General features: G+C 38.6%; 2 protein-coding genes across 6 annotated transcripts in view; one reads left to right on the top strand and one right to left on the bottom strand.

Annotated features, from left to right (window-relative positions):
- The window catches only part of gldc (glycine dehydrogenase (decarboxylating)), a 28507-nt gene extending 21260 nt beyond the window's left edge, over window positions 1-7247 (top strand). The window contains exons 19-26 of the mRNA XM_047381083.1: window positions 88-237; window positions 1110-1222; window positions 1403-1544; window positions 2800-2911; window positions 2986-3081; window positions 3167-3339; window positions 3460-3540; window positions 6342-7247. Of these exons, the coding sequence (XP_047237039.1) occupies window positions 88-237; window positions 1110-1222; window positions 1403-1544; window positions 2800-2911; window positions 2986-3081; window positions 3167-3339; window positions 3460-3540; window positions 6342-6482 (1008 nt within the window). The 3' untranslated portion in view covers window positions 6483-7247. The remainder of the gene's footprint in view (window positions 1-87; window positions 238-1109; window positions 1223-1402; window positions 1545-2799; window positions 2912-2985; window positions 3082-3166; window positions 3340-3459; window positions 3541-6341) is intronic.
- A 1025-nt stretch (window positions 7248-8272) lies between these two features.
- Window positions 8273-19788, bottom strand: zgc:114041 (uncharacterized protein LOC574425 homolog). Of its 5 annotated transcripts, none has more exons than XM_047381086.1 (6): window positions 19512-19652; window positions 19373-19426; window positions 17788-18033; window positions 17552-17695; window positions 13508-14293; window positions 8273-10600 (listed from the first exon to the last, which is right to left on the bottom strand). In XM_047381086.1, the coding sequence occupies exons 3-6, from the start codon at window positions 17987-17989 to the stop codon at window positions 10392-10394; spliced, it is 1341 nt and encodes a 446-aa protein (XP_047237042.1). In that variant the 5' UTR covers window positions 17990-18033; window positions 19373-19426; window positions 19512-19652; the 3' UTR covers window positions 8273-10391. The 5 variants fall into 5 exon arrangements, with proteins under 5 accessions (XP_047237042.1, XP_047237041.1, XP_047237044.1 ...); XM_047381085.1 differs by having other exon boundaries at window positions 17788-18080; window positions 19512-19651; XM_047381088.1 differs by lacking the exons at window positions 19373-19426; window positions 19512-19652 and adding an exon at window positions 19676-19788.
- Between the last annotated feature and the right edge of the window lie 1081 nt (window positions 19789-20869).

The raw sequence follows: 20869 nt of genomic DNA on the forward strand, positions 1-20869 counted from the left end.
AGCTGGTTTGGTGATAAAGATTTATATAGATTTTCATAAAAATATCTTAATATTTACCCGTGTCACTGGTTGTTTGGTGTCTCCTAGGTGGACAAACACAAGGCGAGCCTGGCAGCCATGATGATCACATACCCATCCACATTTGGAGTGTTTGAGGAGAATATCCGAGACGTTTGTGACCTCATCCATGAAAACGGAGGACAAGTGTATCTGGATGGTGCCAACATGAATGCTCAGGTGAGTAGATTGATTTTCTGGTGTGATGAGAAAAATGTTACTGTTTATGGCTGCAGGGAATTGAACGCTTTTAGGATTAAGGTTGATGGGAGTGAGTTATGCTGTAAATGAATAATAGATAATATTTGGGGGGGGCTCAAAATGGTTAATTTGGGTATTGACTGGTGCTGTTGCTATTAAATTGCTGTGTATGAAGAGTTGGGTCTGTGTTAAGGAGACAAAGATAAAAAATTAAGAATATAATTGTTGGAGAGTGTGGAGCTAAATCAAATCCAGTTAGATTTCAACAGTTTTTTCGTTTTGACCATACTGGTTTTAGCACTAGCTTTTTATATTTCTGACCTACCATCAAACTGGGTTCATGTGCTAAAAGAGTAATGTATTTTACTCGTTTAAATAAGAAAGGTTTATCTATTTTTTATTACTTCTGTCGTCCCATTTCCCTGGGACATAAAGATGATGTGACCAATTCTCTAAATCACTCTTTAAAATGGGAGTCACTAGAAAACGTATCATTCAAGTGAAACAAATTTGTCTGGGAATGGCTGCAAGACTGTACTGTTGTGAAATTGCCCAAATTTTGTCAATAACAATAATTAAAAAGTTTTAAAGTGAATCTATGACAGACAAGGTTTACTTTATCACTATGCACAGGGAGGAAGAAGTTATTAAAGTTCCGTCCGTTGGAGAACCGATGGATATTGCTACTGCAATTAAAGATGGTTGTATTGCAATACTTTTTAATCATCTTTACCAGAACTTCCAAAGAAGGAGGGGGGGCACTGTTATATCATAAATTAGTACAAAGCAGTTAATTTGGTGTTTAAGACAAGATTTTTTTCCAAAGAGTTTCTCCTCACTCTGGGCTTCAGGTGGGTTTGTGTCGCCCTGGAGATTACGGCTCTGACGTGTCTCACCTGAACCTGCACAAAACCTTCTGCATCCCTCATGGCGGAGGAGGACCCGGCATGGGACCCATCGGAGTGTGAGTCACAGCTGAACTTTTTTATTAGTGTTAAAGCACATGGGGTGAATGTCAGTAAGGTGGGGATTTCTCTGCATGGGCACAACGCTATAGAATTTACATTCAGGCAAAAGCGTGTCTGTTTTATTGTGATTTCACTTATTTTAAATGCTGAACCTAATTGCATGTCTTCACCATCAGGAAGGCACACCTCGGCCCCTTCCTCCCCAGCCACCCGGTGGTCGCCATGCAGTCGGTCAACACCAGCAGTTCGCTGGGCACAATCAGTGCCGCTCCGTGGGGCTCCAGCGCCATCCTGCCAATCTCGTGGGCTTACATCAAGGTCGGCACGGGTTGTCAGCGGTGCTCAGATTCTGAACAGCCCAAACATTAATGAAGCCCTTTAAAGCATGGTCTCAAACCTGTCCTCCAGTGCTATCATGCAACTTTAAGATGTGTCCCTTGTCCAAAACACCTGAATCTAATTGCTGGATTACCTCCTCAGCATGGAATCAAGTCCTCCTAATCACTTTAATTATTTGATTGAGGTTGGATGAAGCAGAGATCTAAAAGCTGCAAGACAGAAAACACAGTACTTTAAAACTAAAGCTGTTAATTAGATTCTTTTGATGAAATATCAGTTACTTTACACATATTTATCTGGACTTTCCGCTTGTTTTAAGTTTTAGAATATTATAAAATCAAATTTAATTTCAGAAATTGAAGAGAATCTTTTTTTTTTTTTTTTACTGCTGACTGAATAAAAAAAAAAAATCATATATTTATTTTTTATGAATGAAGCGTACAGAAAACATGACTTTAAAATATGTACCAAACCTTGACTTATGTCTACCATTACACCCCTAATTATTACATTAATAGATTATAGATTGACAATTTACAGTACAATCAGAATACAAATTCTCTTCCGGTATATTTTAAGTCTAAATGAAGTTTTATATGTACTGCAGTTCTAACTTTGGTATTTAAAGTACAAATAAAAAAATGTAAATAAATAAAATGAAAATACACTAAATAAAGTATACATGAATCCTTGAAGAAATAGAAATGTTACACAATTTCACCAGTTTTATTAGCATTTAATGATACTATAGTTATTTACCACATGACCGTATTGAAGACTAAACTCTAAAATGTTTCAGTTGTTTTACTTTCAGACCTTTAAAAAAAAAAATAAAGAAACATTTTGGACTTTTAATAAAACTGGTACTTTTCTCCTGCAGTACTCTGATCATCCGCCAAAGGGTACAAGACAATTATATCATATCATCAAGTTTTAATTTTTTTTTTTTTTTTTGGAAGTATCAATTTTATAATAGATTTAAAGGTCTCAGACATTAAGTGTATCTAAAATTATGAGTTTATGGTTAAATGAGTAAAACTCAAACTGTAGAAAACATTTAATATAAAATTGCCCTTGAAGCAACTTTATGGCCCATTCCAAAAGTTGTGCTTAAAAGGTTTGGTCAATATTTAATTTTTTCTGTTGGATCGTACTAATATTTAAGGCCAAATTCTGTTTGGATGTCAATTTAGGGTGCAAAAGTTTAACTTTCTGGTTGTCATGTTCTGCTTAGATGATGGGGTCAAAGGGACTGACTCACGCTACAGAAGTGGCCATCCTCAACGCCAACTACATGGCTAAGAGGGTGGAAGGTCACTATAAAATCCTCTTTAAAGGCAGAAAAGGTAAAGCATGTCCACAAAAAAGCAACCTTAAGACATGCCAGTTCTTAGTAATAAACTTGCTTTGCTCTGGGCAGGTTTTGTTGCTCACGAGTTTATCCTGGATGTGAGGCCATTCAAGAAGACCGCAAATATAGAGGCTGTCGATTTGGCCAAGAGACTGCAGGACTATGGTGTGAATTGTGCACATTTTTGTTCATCTGCAAGAAAAAAAGTGCATATAGAAAAGAATATGCCTCAAATTATTTTTTTTTGCAGGTTTTCATGCACCGACCATGTCATGGCCAGTAGCTGGTACACTCATGATCGAACCCACCGAGTCTGAGGACAAGGCTGAGATAGACCGGTTCTGTGATGCCCTGCTTGCTATCCGACAGGAGATTGCAGACATCGAAGAGGGGAGGATGGACTCTCGTATAAACCCACTCAAGGTACTCTAGCTTGATTTAAGTAAGGAAGAAAAACTGCATTATAGTGGCAGAAATGCAGAGCTTGTACATGTATCCTATTAAGCTCAATCAATGTCTGTTTGCATGCTGTTCTCGGTGCAGATGGCACCTCACTCTCTGGCATGCATCTCCTCATCAAACTGGGACAGACCCTACTCCAGGGAGTATGCCGCTTTCCCACTGGTGAGTGTCCTCATGTCATGGACCTTTTGACATGCAGTGATCCCTGCCTGTCGTATAGCAGCAGCTGGGTATTGAACTGACAACCAGTCCTTAGATCTTAGTCACTATTACCCTAACCCAAAGCCACATAAACTCAGCTGCTTTATCTTTTCTTTGCTAAGAACTTGAAGCTTATTTCAACAAACCTCATTTACTTTGGCTCCACTTGGTGTTGAAACATAGGAAATGTCAAATTTTTTATTACAAACTACATAGGAGAGCATTTTCAGTTTCTAGGCTTAACTTTAATTTTTAATATTTAGTAAAGCTGGATTGCTCCTGTTACATTTAATCAGTTTTTATTTTGTTAACATCTGTGCTAATCTTATGTGTAGCTATAATGTCCATTTTGAAAGAGCCTGCAACCAACAAATCAATAAACAGAGGAGTTGTTGACTCTCAGGACACTCCTACCTATTTGTAGTTTGTTGCAGGCGAACATGCATGGATTAAAATCATTTATTGAGGCACTGCTGGTCCACATTTGTTCAGAGACATTCAAGTAAAATTTAGGCTCTCCAATTACTTGTCTTAAATAACATATTGGACTTCTGAACTGCTTGACTCCATAAGGTATAAGGCATGTTTGTAAATAGTGATTCAGAATTATTCTAGTTATTGTAAACATGTTGACAGATTTTTATGAAGACTCTTAGTTATACTCAGCAGATTAGCTTCGACCCACCGTGGTTTTATCAATATACTGTGATCTAGTAAATTTGTCCTTGTCAAGTTGAACAATCATTGTTCATTGAACTGTTTACTTTTGATAGTGGATGTCCTGTAAGTATTTTAAAATATCGACTTCCTCAAATGTAAATACACAGATTAAGTAATAATGGAAGCCAATTCAGCTGTGAAAAATACACTAAAATGCCAAATATTTGATGAATTTAGGTCTTCCAGTGGGTATACAGTCCAGTAATTTGTCATACAGTCTGCTTCTACAAACATCTGTGAAAGAATGGATGGCATGGTATAAGATGCCACCTATGCAATAATTCCTTGCTACCAAATATCCCACAGTTAACCTTTGGTGGTATTATGACAAAGTGAAAGTGCAGCAACTTGGCGAAAAAGTGGTAGGCCACGTAAATCAGAGCCTGGTCAGTTGATGCTGAGGTGCAGAGGTCAGCAGAGTCAACAGCTACACATCTCCAAACTTTGTGTAGCCTTCAGAGTAGATCAAGAATAGTACATAGAGGGCTTTATTGAATTGGTATTCATGGTTGAGCAGCTGCATCCAAGCCTTGCATTTTGGTTTGTTTTTGGTCAGGAGTTGGGCTCAGCCCATTTCCTCCAGCAAAAGAAACTCTAAATGTTTCAGCATTTCAAGACATTTTGGACAATTTCATGCTCCCAGCTTTGTGGCAACAGTTTGAGGATGGCCTCTCCCTGTTCCAACATGACTGCACACCCGTGCACAGAACAAGGTACATGAAGACATGGATCAGTGGGTTTTGGGTGGAATAACATCAGAGTCCTGAACTCTACCCATCGGAACACCCTTGGATGAATTGGTGTGCAGACTGTGACCCAGGCCTTCTCGTCCAACACTGGTGTTTTACTCACAAATGCACTTTAGAAGAAATTTTCAGAAAAACACTTAAACCTGGTGAAAACCCTTCCCAGGACAGTTTAAGCTGTTACATTTGCAAAGTGATAGGCTGACATCACATAAACCAAATAAAAGTTAACTACTCTGGCTCCTCCCAGTGGTCCCACTGCTATTTGTAGAAATACACCGCTCCCAGTCAGAAACAACCAGTTAGAGCCAGGAGGAATGTCTTATCAGTGTCCATCATGCTCGTGTACGTGCTGCTCACACCCCTCCCTCGCAAACACGTACCGTCATTTATGCTAAAGATTACAGGTGTGCTGCAGGTGTGCTAATGGCGCAGAAACAACAACATTACAGGAAAACTGCCAAATTCTCAAGTGGCACCTGCTCAGAAAACACAGACTGGTAAATAGAAGGAGGCCAATGATGAAAAGCAAGCTGCGAGTTCACGATAGGCTCCGCTGAGGGGGAGGAGCTATGGAGGGAGAGCTGTAGCACAGCACAGAGCAACGGGGAGGGCTTGTAAGGTGTGCTTGTTCAAATTTTCAGGTCATGTCTACAGTGTTCTCAGAACTTCCTACTGCAGCTTTTAAAGCAGACATGCTTCCCATGTGGACAAGCCAAATACCTTCTGGAGAACAGTTTTATGGTCAGATGAGATTGAGCTGTGGGGCTGTTTCTTATGCAGTAGTACTGATGCACTGCACAAAGTAGATGGAATAATGGAGGAGGTGCCTCCAAATCCTTCAACTTCAGTTTTAGCGAACTAGCTGTTGATTTGAGCTGAACACGACTGGGTGTTCAGAGGACAATGATACCAAACACATCTAGAACTGGTTCTGGAACGGATAAAGCGGGTTAACATCTGGATTCTCCTAAGCCCTGCTTAAAAATGTGTGAACAATGTTCAAATTAATTTAAATTGAAAGGTTTTGTGTCACAGACCCAGCTTTTAAACATTTCTGACCCCACAAAACAAGGGCAAATGTCCAATTTCAGAAGGCTGTTAAAAAGTGATCATTCACCACAAAAAGCATATGGTCAAGGTCCGACTTACAAAGAGATATTCAAACAAATGTTAGTGAGGGTCTAACGATATCTTTGATTGTGAAATAATTTGACCCTAACAAAAGAAAATGTAGAATAAACCTTGAGCCTTTTTCATGGAGTCGGATTTAGATGTGTCTTTGTCTTTCAACAGCCCTTCATAAGACCCGAGACCAAATTCTGGCCAACCATTTCAAGGATTGATGACATATATGGCGACCAGAACCTTGTGTGCACCTGCCCACCCATGGAGGTCTACGAGTCCCCATACGAAGAGAAGAGGGCCTCCTCGTAGACACACTCAACAGCACTGTCTCAATGTCCAGCTATAGGGGACAATACTAAAAGCCCAGACTTCCAACACCTATGGACTCTGTGTTAATGTGAGACCTGCATGGCGAAGGATGAAAGACTGGATGTAAACCCATTTTAAAGAGGTGTTGAGATTTAGCAGCTCATCGATTGTGGTTAATTCCTTCTAACCAAACATGAACCAGTTCAGTGTACACTCTGTTACCCCAAACGTGATTGGTCACCTAAAATGAATCAGAAGCCAGAGCTGTTATAGTCTGAAAGGTAGACATTGGGGCAGGGTGCTGTAGGACTGCACCAGGGTAGGGTCAGGCTCATTCTGACTTGAACCGTTTAAAAGGACCAAAGGGTGCAGCTTTTTTCTTTACACTTTCTGAATAACTAAGTTCATCCCCAGCAAATACCCTGCCTCATGACAAACATTTGATGTGTTTTAAACTCCCACATCTATAGAAATGCCCCCTGTGCCTGTTTGTTTTTCTATAAAATGGAAATTTTACCTTCCTTTTGCTTCCAGATTCCTAAGAACGCTTGGAGATTTAGTTTTTGTAGGCTTTTGTTAATATGCATCTGTCTTTGTAAGCTGTTTTTAAGTATGTTGTGACAATGTCAACGTAGTAGAAGCTTAAAGAATCATTTTCTAATCTAAATAGTTTTTTTTATGTTGGAAAGAAAATGTCTGTATTAAACATGTTTATGGTAAAGTGTTTACGTGTTTTAAAATAAGTAAAAAAATAAGCTAACCCTGCCACGGGGTGATGTCATATAGTCCTACATTCTCCCCACATTTTAAGAGTTTTTTTTTTTTAAAGAAATTGTTTTGAAAGAAAAGATTAATCTTTGATGCCTTCTATTTAAAAAAAAAAAAAGTCTGAATCTTATCTACTTTAAGTTTGTTTTCCGGTCCTTCACGGTATTCACAAATCCACAGTAAAACTCCTAATAGCAAAGAACAGCAAACATCCAAATGTTGTTAAAAGTATTGCTACTATAGTGGAAATATGTTTTTGCTCCAGAAAGACAACTTACATAAAAGTGATGTGAAACAGATTAGTCTGTTAATCAATAGCAAATAGTCCTGATGTCAGCTAAGTTACAGTACCATTTAAAAATGGATTTTCACAACCTTGCAGATTCCTTCTGTTCTGGCTTGCGAGTTAATCTGAGATTTTTAAACCCTCGCGATTTAAGATCTTCACAAATTATAGCCAAGGCAATTTTATTGAATCACATATATTTTAGAAAACGGTGAGGTCAGTTTTTTTTATTTATTCCATTTTAAAACCCACAAAAAGCCAATTTTAGGATGATTGTTTAGAAAACGTAAGGATGAATCATTACTTTTGTTTGAAGTGTGAGACCAGATTCTTCTGCTTGCTCCCATCCTCCAAAAATAATATAAAATAAAATGACAAGAGCTCTATCAAGGAGGTGAGAAAATATGGAAGAAATGTAGTTTCAGAGCTGAAACTAATTTAACCTTAGATCTCACATGGAAACAATGATCTGATGATCAATTTTCCTTTTTGTTATAACTATTATTTTAGTTTCAGCCCAAGCACTTACACCATGTGACCACGATGAGCTTATTGCGTAACTTCACTCCGAACAGTTTGTAGAACACATACCACACGGAGCACGTCTACGTCCTGGTGTTGGTTTCATGCTGTGCTTGGCAGCCCCCCCCCGAGGAGGCTCAGCAGACTGTTTGGGAAGGGCTCTCAGCTTCGGGACAGCAGGGTGTGGAGGATGAACAAGTCAGGCATTTAAAAATCACTGCAGCTATTTTATTTTTATTTGATACATTGCTACAATTGGTTTAAATATTCAATATATGGAGACAATAAAACATAATCACTACATTTTGTTGTTACATGTAGGCATTAAAACGGTGTGGAGGTAATTAGAAGCTGTTCGAACGAACTCAGTAAAGTGGCTTTGAATGAGTGAAATATAAAAATATACAAGGTTATCGAGTTTTCAAGTTTCCTGTAACATAAAATGAACCCCATCTTTGGGTTTCTATTGCAAAATAAATTTGATTTGACTGAGCAAGAGTATCAAGTAAATCTCATAAAAAATAAAGAGGTATCTTGTTTGAATGGACCTGCAGAAGGTCCATCAAGTTATTTTTAAAAAGTATTAACTACAATTTTTGATCTGGAGAAACTTTGGTTATACCTCTTGCAGAAGATGACAGAAGCAATGAATATGTTTTTAGTTAACTAAAAACATTGTATATAAAGATGTATTCACAGACTATTCAGGACATGTAACGGACAATCCTGAGGATTTCTAATCCTTAGCAGGTCATCACAAAACAAAATCTGGAAGTACAAGATTGCTTCTTTTCAGAGGAATAAATGCATAAGAAAGTCACTTTTGTTCTGAATGAGATGAGAACATTTTTAAAGGTTTGCAAATGATATCTGAATTCATTTCAGACCCTGTCCATAGCTGCTGCCTGCTGAACATATCCTGGTGTGTTTAAAGTTTAAAATAAACCATCTAGAACAAACCCAATGTGCAAAACTAGTTTCTATTAGCTGAAATTCCACTACAAGTATCCTTTTTTAAGCTTTACAGTCATCGGGAACCAATGTATTTAAAACGTGACTTCCTGATAACTGCCTTTTTGGTTTGGGTTCTCTGATGGGATTTGTTGGCAGCAAAACAGAGAAAATTGTCAAACATTAGTCTTAAGACTTAGCCATTACTGTCAGCTCATTCCTCTTAATAACTACCACATAATCTTTGCTTTTTCCCACTAGAACCCCAGTGTTGATTAGTCTTACAGATGACGAGAACTTATGCAACAGTTCTACAGCTGAAGCCATTTAGCATTTGTGCTCAGTAGATATGATCTGTTTATTTGTAGTAAAGCTTCGATGCTTCAGGACAAAAAGAACCTGGACCCTGAAGTCTGACCAGCTTTTAACTTGACAGCAGGCTAATCCTGGGTTTATTTTTAGATACAGAACAGAAAAACATGTGCCATTGAAAAAGTTGAATAAACTGTTATGGTTCCAGTTTCCATCTGTACGGACCGTTAATGGGAACACTGGTCCCGGAGGTAGTCTGTTCTGGGTATAATAAAAGTAAAGCCTGTCTGGACAACACATTTGGTCCTTTCTGGTGGAGACACACAAATAACTGCACAAGTTATAGTATTAAGAAAACAGGGGGATGTAGGTTCCTCTTGGAGTTTAAAGTATGCCCTTATTTCAAATAAAGCCAAGTAACACAATCATTTGAAAAACTATGAGTGAATCTTTGCAAGAATACCAAAAAGCAATGATATGGATAGCAGGACTGGAAGGCTGCTGCTCACAAAATGACCGTGATGCTCATTCTACAGTTTATTGAAGATCACACAGAAAAATCTGAAATTTTAATAACTTTGGTGAATGTTTAGGCCAGAACTACCCTTCTAGGCTTTAAATAAAAGACTTGTTTGGGGAAATTAAAACAGTGGATTCCAGATTAAAAATCTTGTGTATAAAACATGGGGGTAGCAGTACCATGGTTTGGGTGTCACCGCTACACTTTTTCTAGATTGTGAAAAACGAAAGGCTTTGGAACGACCAAATAAAACCTATCAACATCTTTAAGCAAAAAAAAAAAAAAACGATGAAAGGTTGTGGCAGATCACACAAAACGATAGAAATGCTTTACCACTCACAGATACTGTAAATACTACCGACTACCTTTTGCCCTGTTTTTCATTCAATAGTTTCGTCCGCTTTCAGGTAAAGGAAACATCATGTGAGGTTATAAATCTTTGTATTTTTGTAGGTCTGTAGACAATTCTGTGACATTCAAGACTTCTCTAACTCAATCCAAGCCAGATCATCCAGCAGCAAGCACACAGTCTTCACACCCTGAGCTCAAGTTAAAATTCTTGTGTAACCGTGTGTCCTTTGACTTTTCCCGTTTCCCCGTCGCCCCGCTGGTTGATCGTCTGATGGCCTGATAACTCCGCAGACTTCCTCCTCTGAACCAGGAAGTCGACCAGGACGACAAACACTGCAGACGTAATGAGGCAGAAGCCTGAGAGGTAGAAGGCAGCGCTATAGTCATTTGTCTGGTCCACCAACCAGCCTGCACAGAAAACGAAGTGAAAACGAGACATCACATACAAAGCAAGTGCTTCAAAATCCCTTTTAATTTAACTCCCTTTAACTGGAGCAAAATATATACAGTACCTTGCCAGAACATTCATAACCCTTGTACTTATTCACATTTTGTCACGTTACAACCACAAGCTTCAGGGGGTTTTATATGATAGACCAACATAAAGTGGCACATAATTGTAAAGTGGAAGAAATATTTAATTTAATTACTTAGAACTAAACGTCTGAAAAGTGTGGCTTGTATATGTTTAGGCCCACTGAGTCAGTTGTATTTAGGGTGAGTCTCTACCCGCTTTGAACATAAAATCTTTGCCCATTTTTCTTTGTAGAAAAGCCCAAGTTCAGTCAGACTGGATGGAAAGATATTTGGATTTGACCTTTTTTAAACTTCTCTAAATGTGCTACGCTGCGTTGGTCAATTACACAAAATCCCAATGAAGTGCAATAAATTTTAGGGTAATAACTTGACAAAATGTAAAAAGATTTAAGGTAAATAAACATTTTACAAGCCACAGCTTGTAAGATTGCTGACAGATTAGCATAGGTCTGCATCACAGACATTAATAAGGGGATTACCTACTCATGTAGATGTGAGCTCTAGAGTCAAAACCCTCAGTGTACATGACAAAGAAAATCCTGTTCCGATAACATCATCAGGAGCATCAGTTGAACAGAGGTCTTCAACCATTCATAGCCCCCTCTCCCCACACAAATAACCAAACAAACCCTCATAAATGTAATATTCGTGTTGGAGAAAGCAGTGGGCACTTATTAACGCAGTTTACTTGGACTCATAAAAATCAATATCAGTCTACAAATATAAACTCAAATCTCTACAAAACCAAATATGGAAGAATTCAACAAATCGAACTTTCATCTATTCAGGATAGTTCTTTCTAACTACAGCTGAAATGGTATAGTAATGAAAAATGTCTTATTTCTCCCTTATTTGGCAACCGTTTTCTCCAAATCAAAATGATCAAAAACTGATCAAGATTTCTCTAATAAAAATGTATTGCCACACATCCGATCCTCGTGTGATGCATCAGTCTGAGGAGATACAAAGAATGAAGGTTGAGTCGCTCCAAGATGAGAAAACCTGCAGGTGATTAAAACCTAAGATCATCTGAGGTCTCTTTGATGCAAGGCCAGTTTCAGCTCGTAATCCTCTCAGGTTCAAATGAGTTTTATGTCTGACAGCAGCAGAAACCATGAGACCAGAAATGAACACATAAACAGATCTATCTTTCAAGAATGGTATCGACACTATTGAGATTCAGGTCAGTGACTGAATTTAATTTTAACTTTTTCTCCCCTTCATTTATTCCTCTGTAAATTGTAGTGAAGTACGGGAATTTGACTAAATGCAGGGATATATCTGTTTCAATGTGAAGTGCTGTCTCCTTAGATGCTTTTCAAAGCCGTATATTTTATATTCCAATCTCTTTAAATGACATTTTCTAGGAGAAACGTTAAGCATTTAAAATAGGAGAATCATCACTTCTCTAAAACATTTCATGGAAACAATTTAAATTCAAGTTTAATTTGTTTTCCCTCTGGAATCATTTAAAATATAATTGAGACAGAGCCCTGACATAATGTGAACAATAAGTTAATGATATATATTAAAGAGCTCTTTATATAATTTCAGTTTAATACCAAAAAATACCCCTGTCCAGGGTGTACCCCGCCTCTCGCCCATAGACTGCTGGAGACCACCAGCACCAGCTCCCCCGCGACCCACTATGGAAGAAGCGGTAGAAAATGACTGACTGACTGACCAAAAACCCCAAAAAGCAGGGGAAAAAAAAAAATCCCAAACCAGGTGAATATCTCCACAATCCTTTGTACCTCCCCTTTCCTTCCAAGACTGTATGCAGAGTGAAGTGCAGTCAAAGCTAACTAGCAGTTCAACTCATCATTATTTTGTCCTCTGCTTTTACCCAGCCTTTCCTGCAGAGAACCTCCGTCTCTTTGAGCTACAGTCAGGCAAATAAAGCTAAACTATCCTTACAAGTTCTCCTTTAAATTTAATTACAAGGTGTTGCATTTTCAAATTCATTAACTACACATTGGGTCAGCTATTTAGTGTCTGGAGTTATGTAGATCACACAATGCATTTGTTTTTTCACATTAGAGCCACCAACATCGATCTTCAAGTCTTGCCGCAAATTCTCAGTTGGATTTAGGTCTAGGCTTTGAGTAGGCCAATCTAACACATTATAACCTGGTGGTTTTGTCCTGCTAGAAGGTGAACCTCACCTGGTCTTAAATATTGTGTTCCCTCCAATAGTCTTCTTCAAGGAGCCCATCAACTCTGATCAGCTTCCCTGTATTTACTAAAGTAAAGCATCCCCACAGTATGATGCTGCCACCACCATGTTTAACAATGGGGATGGCATGTTTGTTTTCCTCTACACATAGTGTTGAAAACATGGATCTAAACTGATTATTTTACACACAAGTGGAATCTATTTATTAATTCTCTTTCTGACAGCTGGTTACACAGACTTTGTTTAGCCCTATTCAAATGGGGCTGAACACAACTGCACACCACACTTTTCAGATTTTTGTTCCACTTCACAATTATGCTTCACTTTGTATTGGTCTATAAAAATAAACACGAAACAATTTGAAAGTTTACGGAGTAGGAATACTTACATTGTACTGCTGGATTCCACGTATGGTTAAGATTTAATGGCAGGCAAACAATTATAGAATAAAATATATTATTTTATGAAGACTACGGGTACGCCCGGGTGATAGTATCAAGGTTACAAAACATGATGCCGTGGCAATTGCTGACTTACTGATAATTACAGCTGTAGGTAAAGTGAATAAAAAACTTTATAAAAAGTTCACACAAACTCCTTACCTCCAGCAGGTGGACCAATAAAGCCTCCAATGCTCCTGAATAGCATAAAGAGCCCCAGTCCGCTGTCAAAGCCCTCCAAGCTCACAATGTCAACGATGGAGGTGACGTGAATGGCCACCATGCAGCCAAACAGGAAGCCATAGAGTGATGCAAACACCAGGATGGACCAGTAGTTGTGACCGATGGGTAGTAGAAGCAGCACAACCCCCAGCAGAGTGGTTACGGTGGGGAGCAGCTGCAGGTTCCTTAAAAACCTCATATTAGCGAGCCACCCACAAAACAACCTGCCTGCCAGGTCTGCTACAGCCATAACAGAGAGGATAAAGGCTGGCCAGTACTTATCTATCCCTAAGCTGTTGGCAAAGGGCACCAAATACAGAGTTGGGGTGAAAAACCCTGCAGCTGCAAAGATTGCAAACAGAATGTAGAGAAGAAGTTCAGGTTTTTTCAGCAGGCAGCACTGGAAGACTGCTTTCTTCTTCGATGGGAGTGCAGCAGCATTTTCTTCGGCGTCCTCTTTGCTAGTTTTTGGTGAAGCGCCCCAATTTGCTTCCAGAGGTCTCATGAGCGCACCGCACACACACAGGTTAAACTGAAGGCCTCCAATGATGAGCAAAGCGCCCTGCCAGCTGTACATCTCAATGAGCCACTTGAACAGAGGGCTGAAAACAATGGCAAAGACACACTCCCCCGAGCTGGCAATGGCATAGGCAATGGGGCGCCACCTTGAAAAGTAGTGATTCACCATGCTGATGGCAGGAATCCATGAGAAGGATATACCTGTACCTGGAAGCAGAAACGAAAACTGTTTAAACGAAAGAATCTGGACACACACTGGCTCTCAAAAGTGGACACGCCACTGGTAAAATGCCACATTTGTTGACAAAAAACCGACGGTAACAAATTATTTCAAAAGCTTTTTGCGCATTTATTACACTTACCCCTGTGCAATTCATGTGAAAAACAAGGCTTTCAGCTAGAAAAATATGAAGAATAAAAAACGGCAACAAGCTGGAGAAAATACTCTGTTGAAACACTAACGAAACGATAATCCTGTTGACAATTCAGTCTTCTTCAGTTCACACCTGACACCAATTACAGTGAATCTAATTAACAAGAAATAAAACTTAGCGGTCCCAGTTTGTCTATCCAGACCTTTGCTCATTTACATACTTTAGCTAAAGCCATAGTTTGCACCAAGGTTAAAAAAGATCTCATTTTACAAAAGTATAGGTCAGGAGAATGCTATAAAAAAATTACCAACACTTGGACAAAATATGGAAAAACAGGGACTGGTCATTTCTCTAAAGTTGATAAAATAATGAGACTGAAACTGGCCAGGAAGGCTAGAAAGAGGCTGACAGCAACACCAAAGAAGCTGCAAGACTTTCCAACAAGGACTTGCGTTTTACATGCGACAACAGTCCTGTATTCTCTGTTTGTCTGGACTCAGGAGTACGTGAAAACCTTGTGTGTTATGGTCTGATGAAACTTGAACGTTTAGACATGATTTCAATAGTTTTGTTTGGTACAAGAACTGCACTGAACATCATCAAAAAACCACCAATGGAGGTGGTGGCAGTATCATGTTCTGGGGTTACTTTTATATAGACGGACTTAAGTTTTTGTCAATTTATATGAAGTTCTGAACAGTACCAAATAGTTTTCTGTATCTGGTGAGTTCAGGTCTTCATAGGAGGAATGTTAAAGCTTTTTAAAGGAATGCCGAAGGACAGAACAAAATTCCACAGAACATCTGTGACGAGGGCTGCAAACAAGACATGTCCTCCACAGCTGATTTGGAAAATGTTTTGTAAAGTAAAGTGGCCAAATACTGTCAAGTCCAGACGTGTCATACATCTTTTTTATCTCTTACTTTTAACAGATCGTTTTTTCAGTTAAAATGTGCAGGATAAATACCGCGTCATTTGTAGAACAGAGTTCAAAATGGTTTAACATTCACTTTTTACATTACAATAACCTGGCATTTATCAGGGGTGTGTACACTTTGGTAAGCCACTATTTGTACATCAGACAGTCTGAAGATAATCAGGGAATTAAAAGTTGTTCCCGCTTTCCCAGAGTCAAAAACACGTAGATGCTTTGGGCCATTTCTAAGTATTTGAGCAGATCTGTCTTGGCTAAATGGTTCAGTATTTCTCAGTTATAAACCAGAACATTATTAACAAAATAAAACAATCTAAAGTTTTAAGGGATTCCAACTTACATCAACGAAAGTCTTACATGCATATTATTTTATTTCTGCTAAAATTACACATTTTTTTTCAAACACCTATTTAACATTTTTACTAACATGATTCAGTTGAATGTAGTAATCGAGCAGAAGGGAGTGTTTTTTTCTTACAGTCTTACAGCTTAAATAATAAAAAGAAATAGAACGTCATCTTAACTGTTCCTCAGAAACAAGAAACATGATTCACTTCAGGAAACATAAAAGCTTGTCGTAGGTAAAATAAGACGTCATAGTCTTAATGTTGTAAAACCTAACAAAAAACCATAAAATAAACATGCTTATGAAATCCAATTAGAGTGCTGGTCGTATTCATTGGACCCCTTGGCAAAGATGGGTAAAAAGTACTAAAATAGATCAATCTTGTATTGCAGTAGCTTAATGGCATACTGAACATTTATGACTCAGGCAGAAGCTTATTTTTTTTAAATACTGACTGCAAGGCTGGACCAGGACCGCAGTTTATCTTCCCACCCGACACAGTGAGTGGGATCGTGAAGGGGATTGTAAAAAAAAAAAAAATCCATAGCTCACCGTCAGAGAATATCTTGGGGTGATCAAATCTTTAGAACGACTTGACCTGAAACTGTGCGCTTTGGTCAGACAAGACTAAGGTGGAACTAAGATACACGGTGGGTTTGGAGCGAATGAAAGGATGGATATGTGGAACAACACCTCATGTCCACTGTTACAGTGAGTATGGTGGGAGACCCATGATGGTGTGGGCCTGATTCTCTTTCAAAAGGTCCTGTAATTGTTGTTAGGGTGCATGACACTGTGGATGCTTTGAAACACCAGGACATCTTAAATCAAACTCTGGTTGCCTTTGCTAGAAAACTGAAAATAGCTCAGCAATAGGATCTTTTAGAACAATAATGATAGAAAACATTTGGCCAAATCAGCGCAGAAATTGTTTACAAGACACAAAAGGAACCATCTCCGTCCCCAGACATAAATTCAAGAGAAAAACTGTGAGGTGAGCTAAAGAGAAGAGGCTCTGGTCAAACATCGCTCTATCTATAAGCTCCAACCTTGTGAAATGCTATAGGAATAGACCAAGTGCTGTACTATTGCCAAACAAGGTTATGACTTTATTTTATTTAGTGATTTCATTAAAACACAACTATTTCTAAACACGGGATTTATTTTGTCCACCGAATCAATGTTTTCAAATTTAAGGTTGGATGTTTTAAAAAGATTTTTTTTTTTTTATTGTATGGGATTTTTAATCATCTTTACCAAGGTTGCCATAAAATGTGGCGAGCTCGGTATGGGAAACGTACCCACCCTGACTTCAAACTTCACTAATAGAGGGGAAAAAAACACTAAAGTGTTTGCCTTTTGCTTTTTCAGTATCAAAATACTCCCATCTGTTTCATTTTGCTTATGAGGTCCATTTTAAGCTTACATTCTTCCATTTACTTTTAATGAAAAAACAAGGTGGTCTGGTCAGTAAATGTAGCTCTTTATTTGTGCTACTACCTTGGATATTGTTTCTTTGTCTGCTGCCTATGTGCAATATTTTAATTTCATAAGTCAGACCAACATCATAAAAATCCAAACACACACAGATTACAACAAGGCAGGGAGTGATGAGCCAGTCAGTCTAGTGAAAGCAACAATGATCAAACACCTTTAGTCTTCCTCTTTATGTTATAAACCAATGAAGGTATGGAAAGAGGCTTTTAATACGATGAAAACATAAAGCTACTAATGAAGTCATTTATCTGGAAAAGTTCACTGAGCAATAAAATACTGTCAGAACATCTTCATTTATTCTTATGTTCACCAACCTTCTAGGACACCCATAGTGAGGTAGAGCCAAGGCAGACTGAGGTCCAGAGATGCCAGTAACATGCCCAAAGTACACAGAAGACCTCCAACTATGATGACCGCTCTCTGAGAAAACTGTAACGTCAGAGCACTGGCTGCAGGAGCTAGTTAACAAAAGTTAGCAAAAGGAAAGAAAAAAATGAAACACACACTGGATTTAAAGAAATGACACTGTAGCAGATAAGCACACACTTACCTCCTATGTGAAACATGGCAATAGTTGTGGAAGAAACCCAGGAGGTAGTGCTGGTCATGACTCCAAAGTGACTCTGGATCTCCAGGAAAAAGTGGCTAAAGTTTTTGAGGACAGCTCCGGTAAGGCCCATAACAAAAAAGGCTGATGCGACCACCACCCATCCGTACCCCCCGTCAGGAGGTCCAACTCTCCTGGACTTCATCTCCAATTACTCAGCAGGCTGCTCTCCCGGCTGCTGCTCGGAGGCTGTTATGTAATAATCACCCAAGTGGGTAGGACTCATGAAACTGAGTCTGCAATGTGTACAGATGTACAGCAGTAGTAAGAACAAACACAGTTAGTACTTCTTGGTTTAAGATCTTTTTTCTGCTTTTTGTTATGTTACCAGGGCACAGTAACTCTGCAGTTCAGTTCATCAATCAAGCAATTATTATTATATTAAAAAAAAAAGGTAATTCTACTATATCGAGAACTTGTTTTATTGGCAGGCAGTAATTTCTATCATCTCCTCATTTTATAATAATATAGGTCTGTCTTTATGTTCCCTCTACCTGAAACCTGTAAAAAAAGATAAGACTCTAAAACATGGATGATTTAAATAGCTGGACAAGATAAAAGACTCAGGATCAAGCTTTTTGACCAAGTGGACGTCTCTCAAATCTCTAATCGTTACGCGTATGTTTTGTAAACTAAGCTGTTCTACGGTTAAATGCTGAATGTCATGTCTGATTACACCACAGAAACTGGAAAGGTTCTAGCGGGCAGAAATGGTAACTCTGCTTGGTGCTGTTCAGCTTGTCATTGGGTTACCTACCCCTGAGATGGACCCTTATCAGAAAATATGTTTGTTGGTGTTGAGCAGAGTCCTGAGTGTGGAAGGGAAGACGTAGAATGATGGATTTCAGTATGAAAATATAAGATTTGATTATTGGACCTGAAAAATAAAGTCCGATTCCATACCATTAAGTTCAGGAGCCTGGTGTGTTCGGTAAGGGGTTCCTGGAGTACTGATCCAGAACATCCCCATCCCACCACTTGACCCTGAAGCTTTGCGGTTAGGTATCTTATCACTAACAAATAAATTATGAAATGTTCTGGCTGTACTGAATGTTTGGGTTTTTTTGTCCATTCATCTTCAAGGCATTAAGAAGTACAACAAAACGATTAATTGGACTTGGCTGAATTTGTCCGGTTTTAGGTTGACCCATGATCTTGCTTTCTCTTTTGATGCTGAAAACAATAAAAATGTAAAAAATGAACAGATTATTAGGTAGGTAAAATGATGTGGAGCACTGCGCCCTGACAATTAAATAAGTTAATGTTAAATTTAAAGTTTGAAAATTACTGATGTCCCACTTGTTTTAAATGGGACATTTAAAAGCAGCCGTTTGGCTGCTTCAAAAAGAGCCGAAAGATAATTTAAAAAATAGCTTAAAAAAAAATATCTTAAACACACCGACTTCCAGAAAGTAAAGCATAACGTGTCAACTTACATCTTTCCACGCTATTTTCCGTCCTTGACATTTGTTATCCCTCTCAAAAGCACTTACAGAAAAACAGTTTTTCTTTTTTTTTTCCAACTCACCTTAAATTGCTCTGCGCCCATATTCGGATGTCTACGGTACGTTTATTTGAACGCCTCGAACAGAACCACGTTCACAATTAGACGCATCTTCTAATGTATCTTCTGGACAAATGTGACGGAACAGAAAAACTAAACTTACGACTAGCTGAACAGCCGACAGCTTTCCTTGCTGATAAAAAGCCAGCGAAGATCTACGACCTTTGATGAAGCTAAAGCTAACACGTGTCGAACGTCACATCCGATTTTCAAAACAAACTCCTGTTGAAGTTACATAACCAGAGTCCAGATTTACCAGGTTCCTACCTGCATGGTTTCACATGTCAGTTTCCCCTACATGCATCTGCACAAGGGCGGAACTTTGGCTCTAGCATTGGGGGAGTTAAGCTCTGTGTCTAGTTGTTTATTTATTGAATCATTTACTTTGTAAAAGAAGTCAGACAAAGTTGGCGTTCCTGTTTTAGAATTTTATTCAAATGTTTTTTGTTTTTTTTTAACGTGATTTACTGATCTTTCCTGTTTTCTTTGTATTTATTCTGCAGTTTTTCTGTTCCACATCAGTTCAGCAATTAATAGGCTTAATAGTTGCGCAGTCGCGGTGCAGCATGTGCGCAAATAACCACTTTAAAACCCTCCAAGCCCCCCTGCAAATGACACCCTTGCATCTGCAAATACATAAGAAATGTCACATTCATGGAGTTAATCTTTTAATTATGCAAAACTTATAAGGATGTTTAAATAAAAAAAAATTAAAAGCAGAACTTTGATTCTTAATTTGCTAGTGGATCATGTGATTTAAATACCATATATTAAATCTGTGCAGCGCATGTTTTTTGGAAAATGAAGGGAACACATGTAAAGAAATCGCTTCACAGATATGTTTAATTTTCACGCCACCTCTCACAATGACAACGACAGATTTTTAAATCACCTTTGTATGCACATACTTTACAGTGGCAGTTGCTTGCATCTCAAATATAGTTTTAACATTTTTAAAATTTATAAAATTATAAAATCTTTCTGGACATATGTACACAATTTTACGGCTATAATACAGTTAAACACAGACATGTTAAAAAAGAAGCTATCGGTCCACGTCTTGTCAGGTGACCTAAAAGGGGATGGCAAGCTAGCCCAGCTAGCTGTATGGATCTCACATACTGATGAGCAGACACTCACACTCACAAAGACACACACTCACACACACACACACTCACAAAGACACACACTCACACACACACACACACTCACAAAGACACACACTCACACAGACACACACACACAGACACACACTCACAGACACACACTTACACACACACACACACACAGACACACTCACACACACACACACTCACACAGACACACACTCACAGACACACACTCACACAGACACACACACACACACACTCACAGACACACACACACACACACACACACACACACTCACAGACACACACACACACACTCACAGACACACACACACGCACACACACACAGACA

Source organism: Girardinichthys multiradiatus, chromosome 12 (assembly GCF_021462225.1).
Source record: "Girardinichthys multiradiatus isolate DD_20200921_A chromosome 12, DD_fGirMul_XY1, whole genome shotgun sequence".
Lineage (NCBI taxonomy): Eukaryota > Metazoa > Chordata > Actinopteri > Cyprinodontiformes > Goodeidae > Girardinichthys > Girardinichthys multiradiatus.

What these genes read in the sequence shown, in the direction of transcription:
- zgc:114041 (XM_047381088.1), bottom strand. Translation starts at nt 17,989, where the DNA reads ATGAAGTCCAGGAGAGTTGGACCTCCTGACGGGGGGTACGGATGGGTG. An exon ending in TGCCATGTTTCACATAGGAG is followed by an intron (nt 17,696 to 17,787) that starts GTAAGTGTGTGC and finishes TTTGTTAACTAG; the next exon opens with CTCCTGCAGCCAGTGCTCTG. An exon ending in CACTATGGGTGTCCTAGAAG is followed by an intron (nt 14,294 to 17,551) that starts GTTGGTGAACAT and finishes TTCTGCTTCCAG; the next exon opens with GTACAGGTATATCCTTCTCA.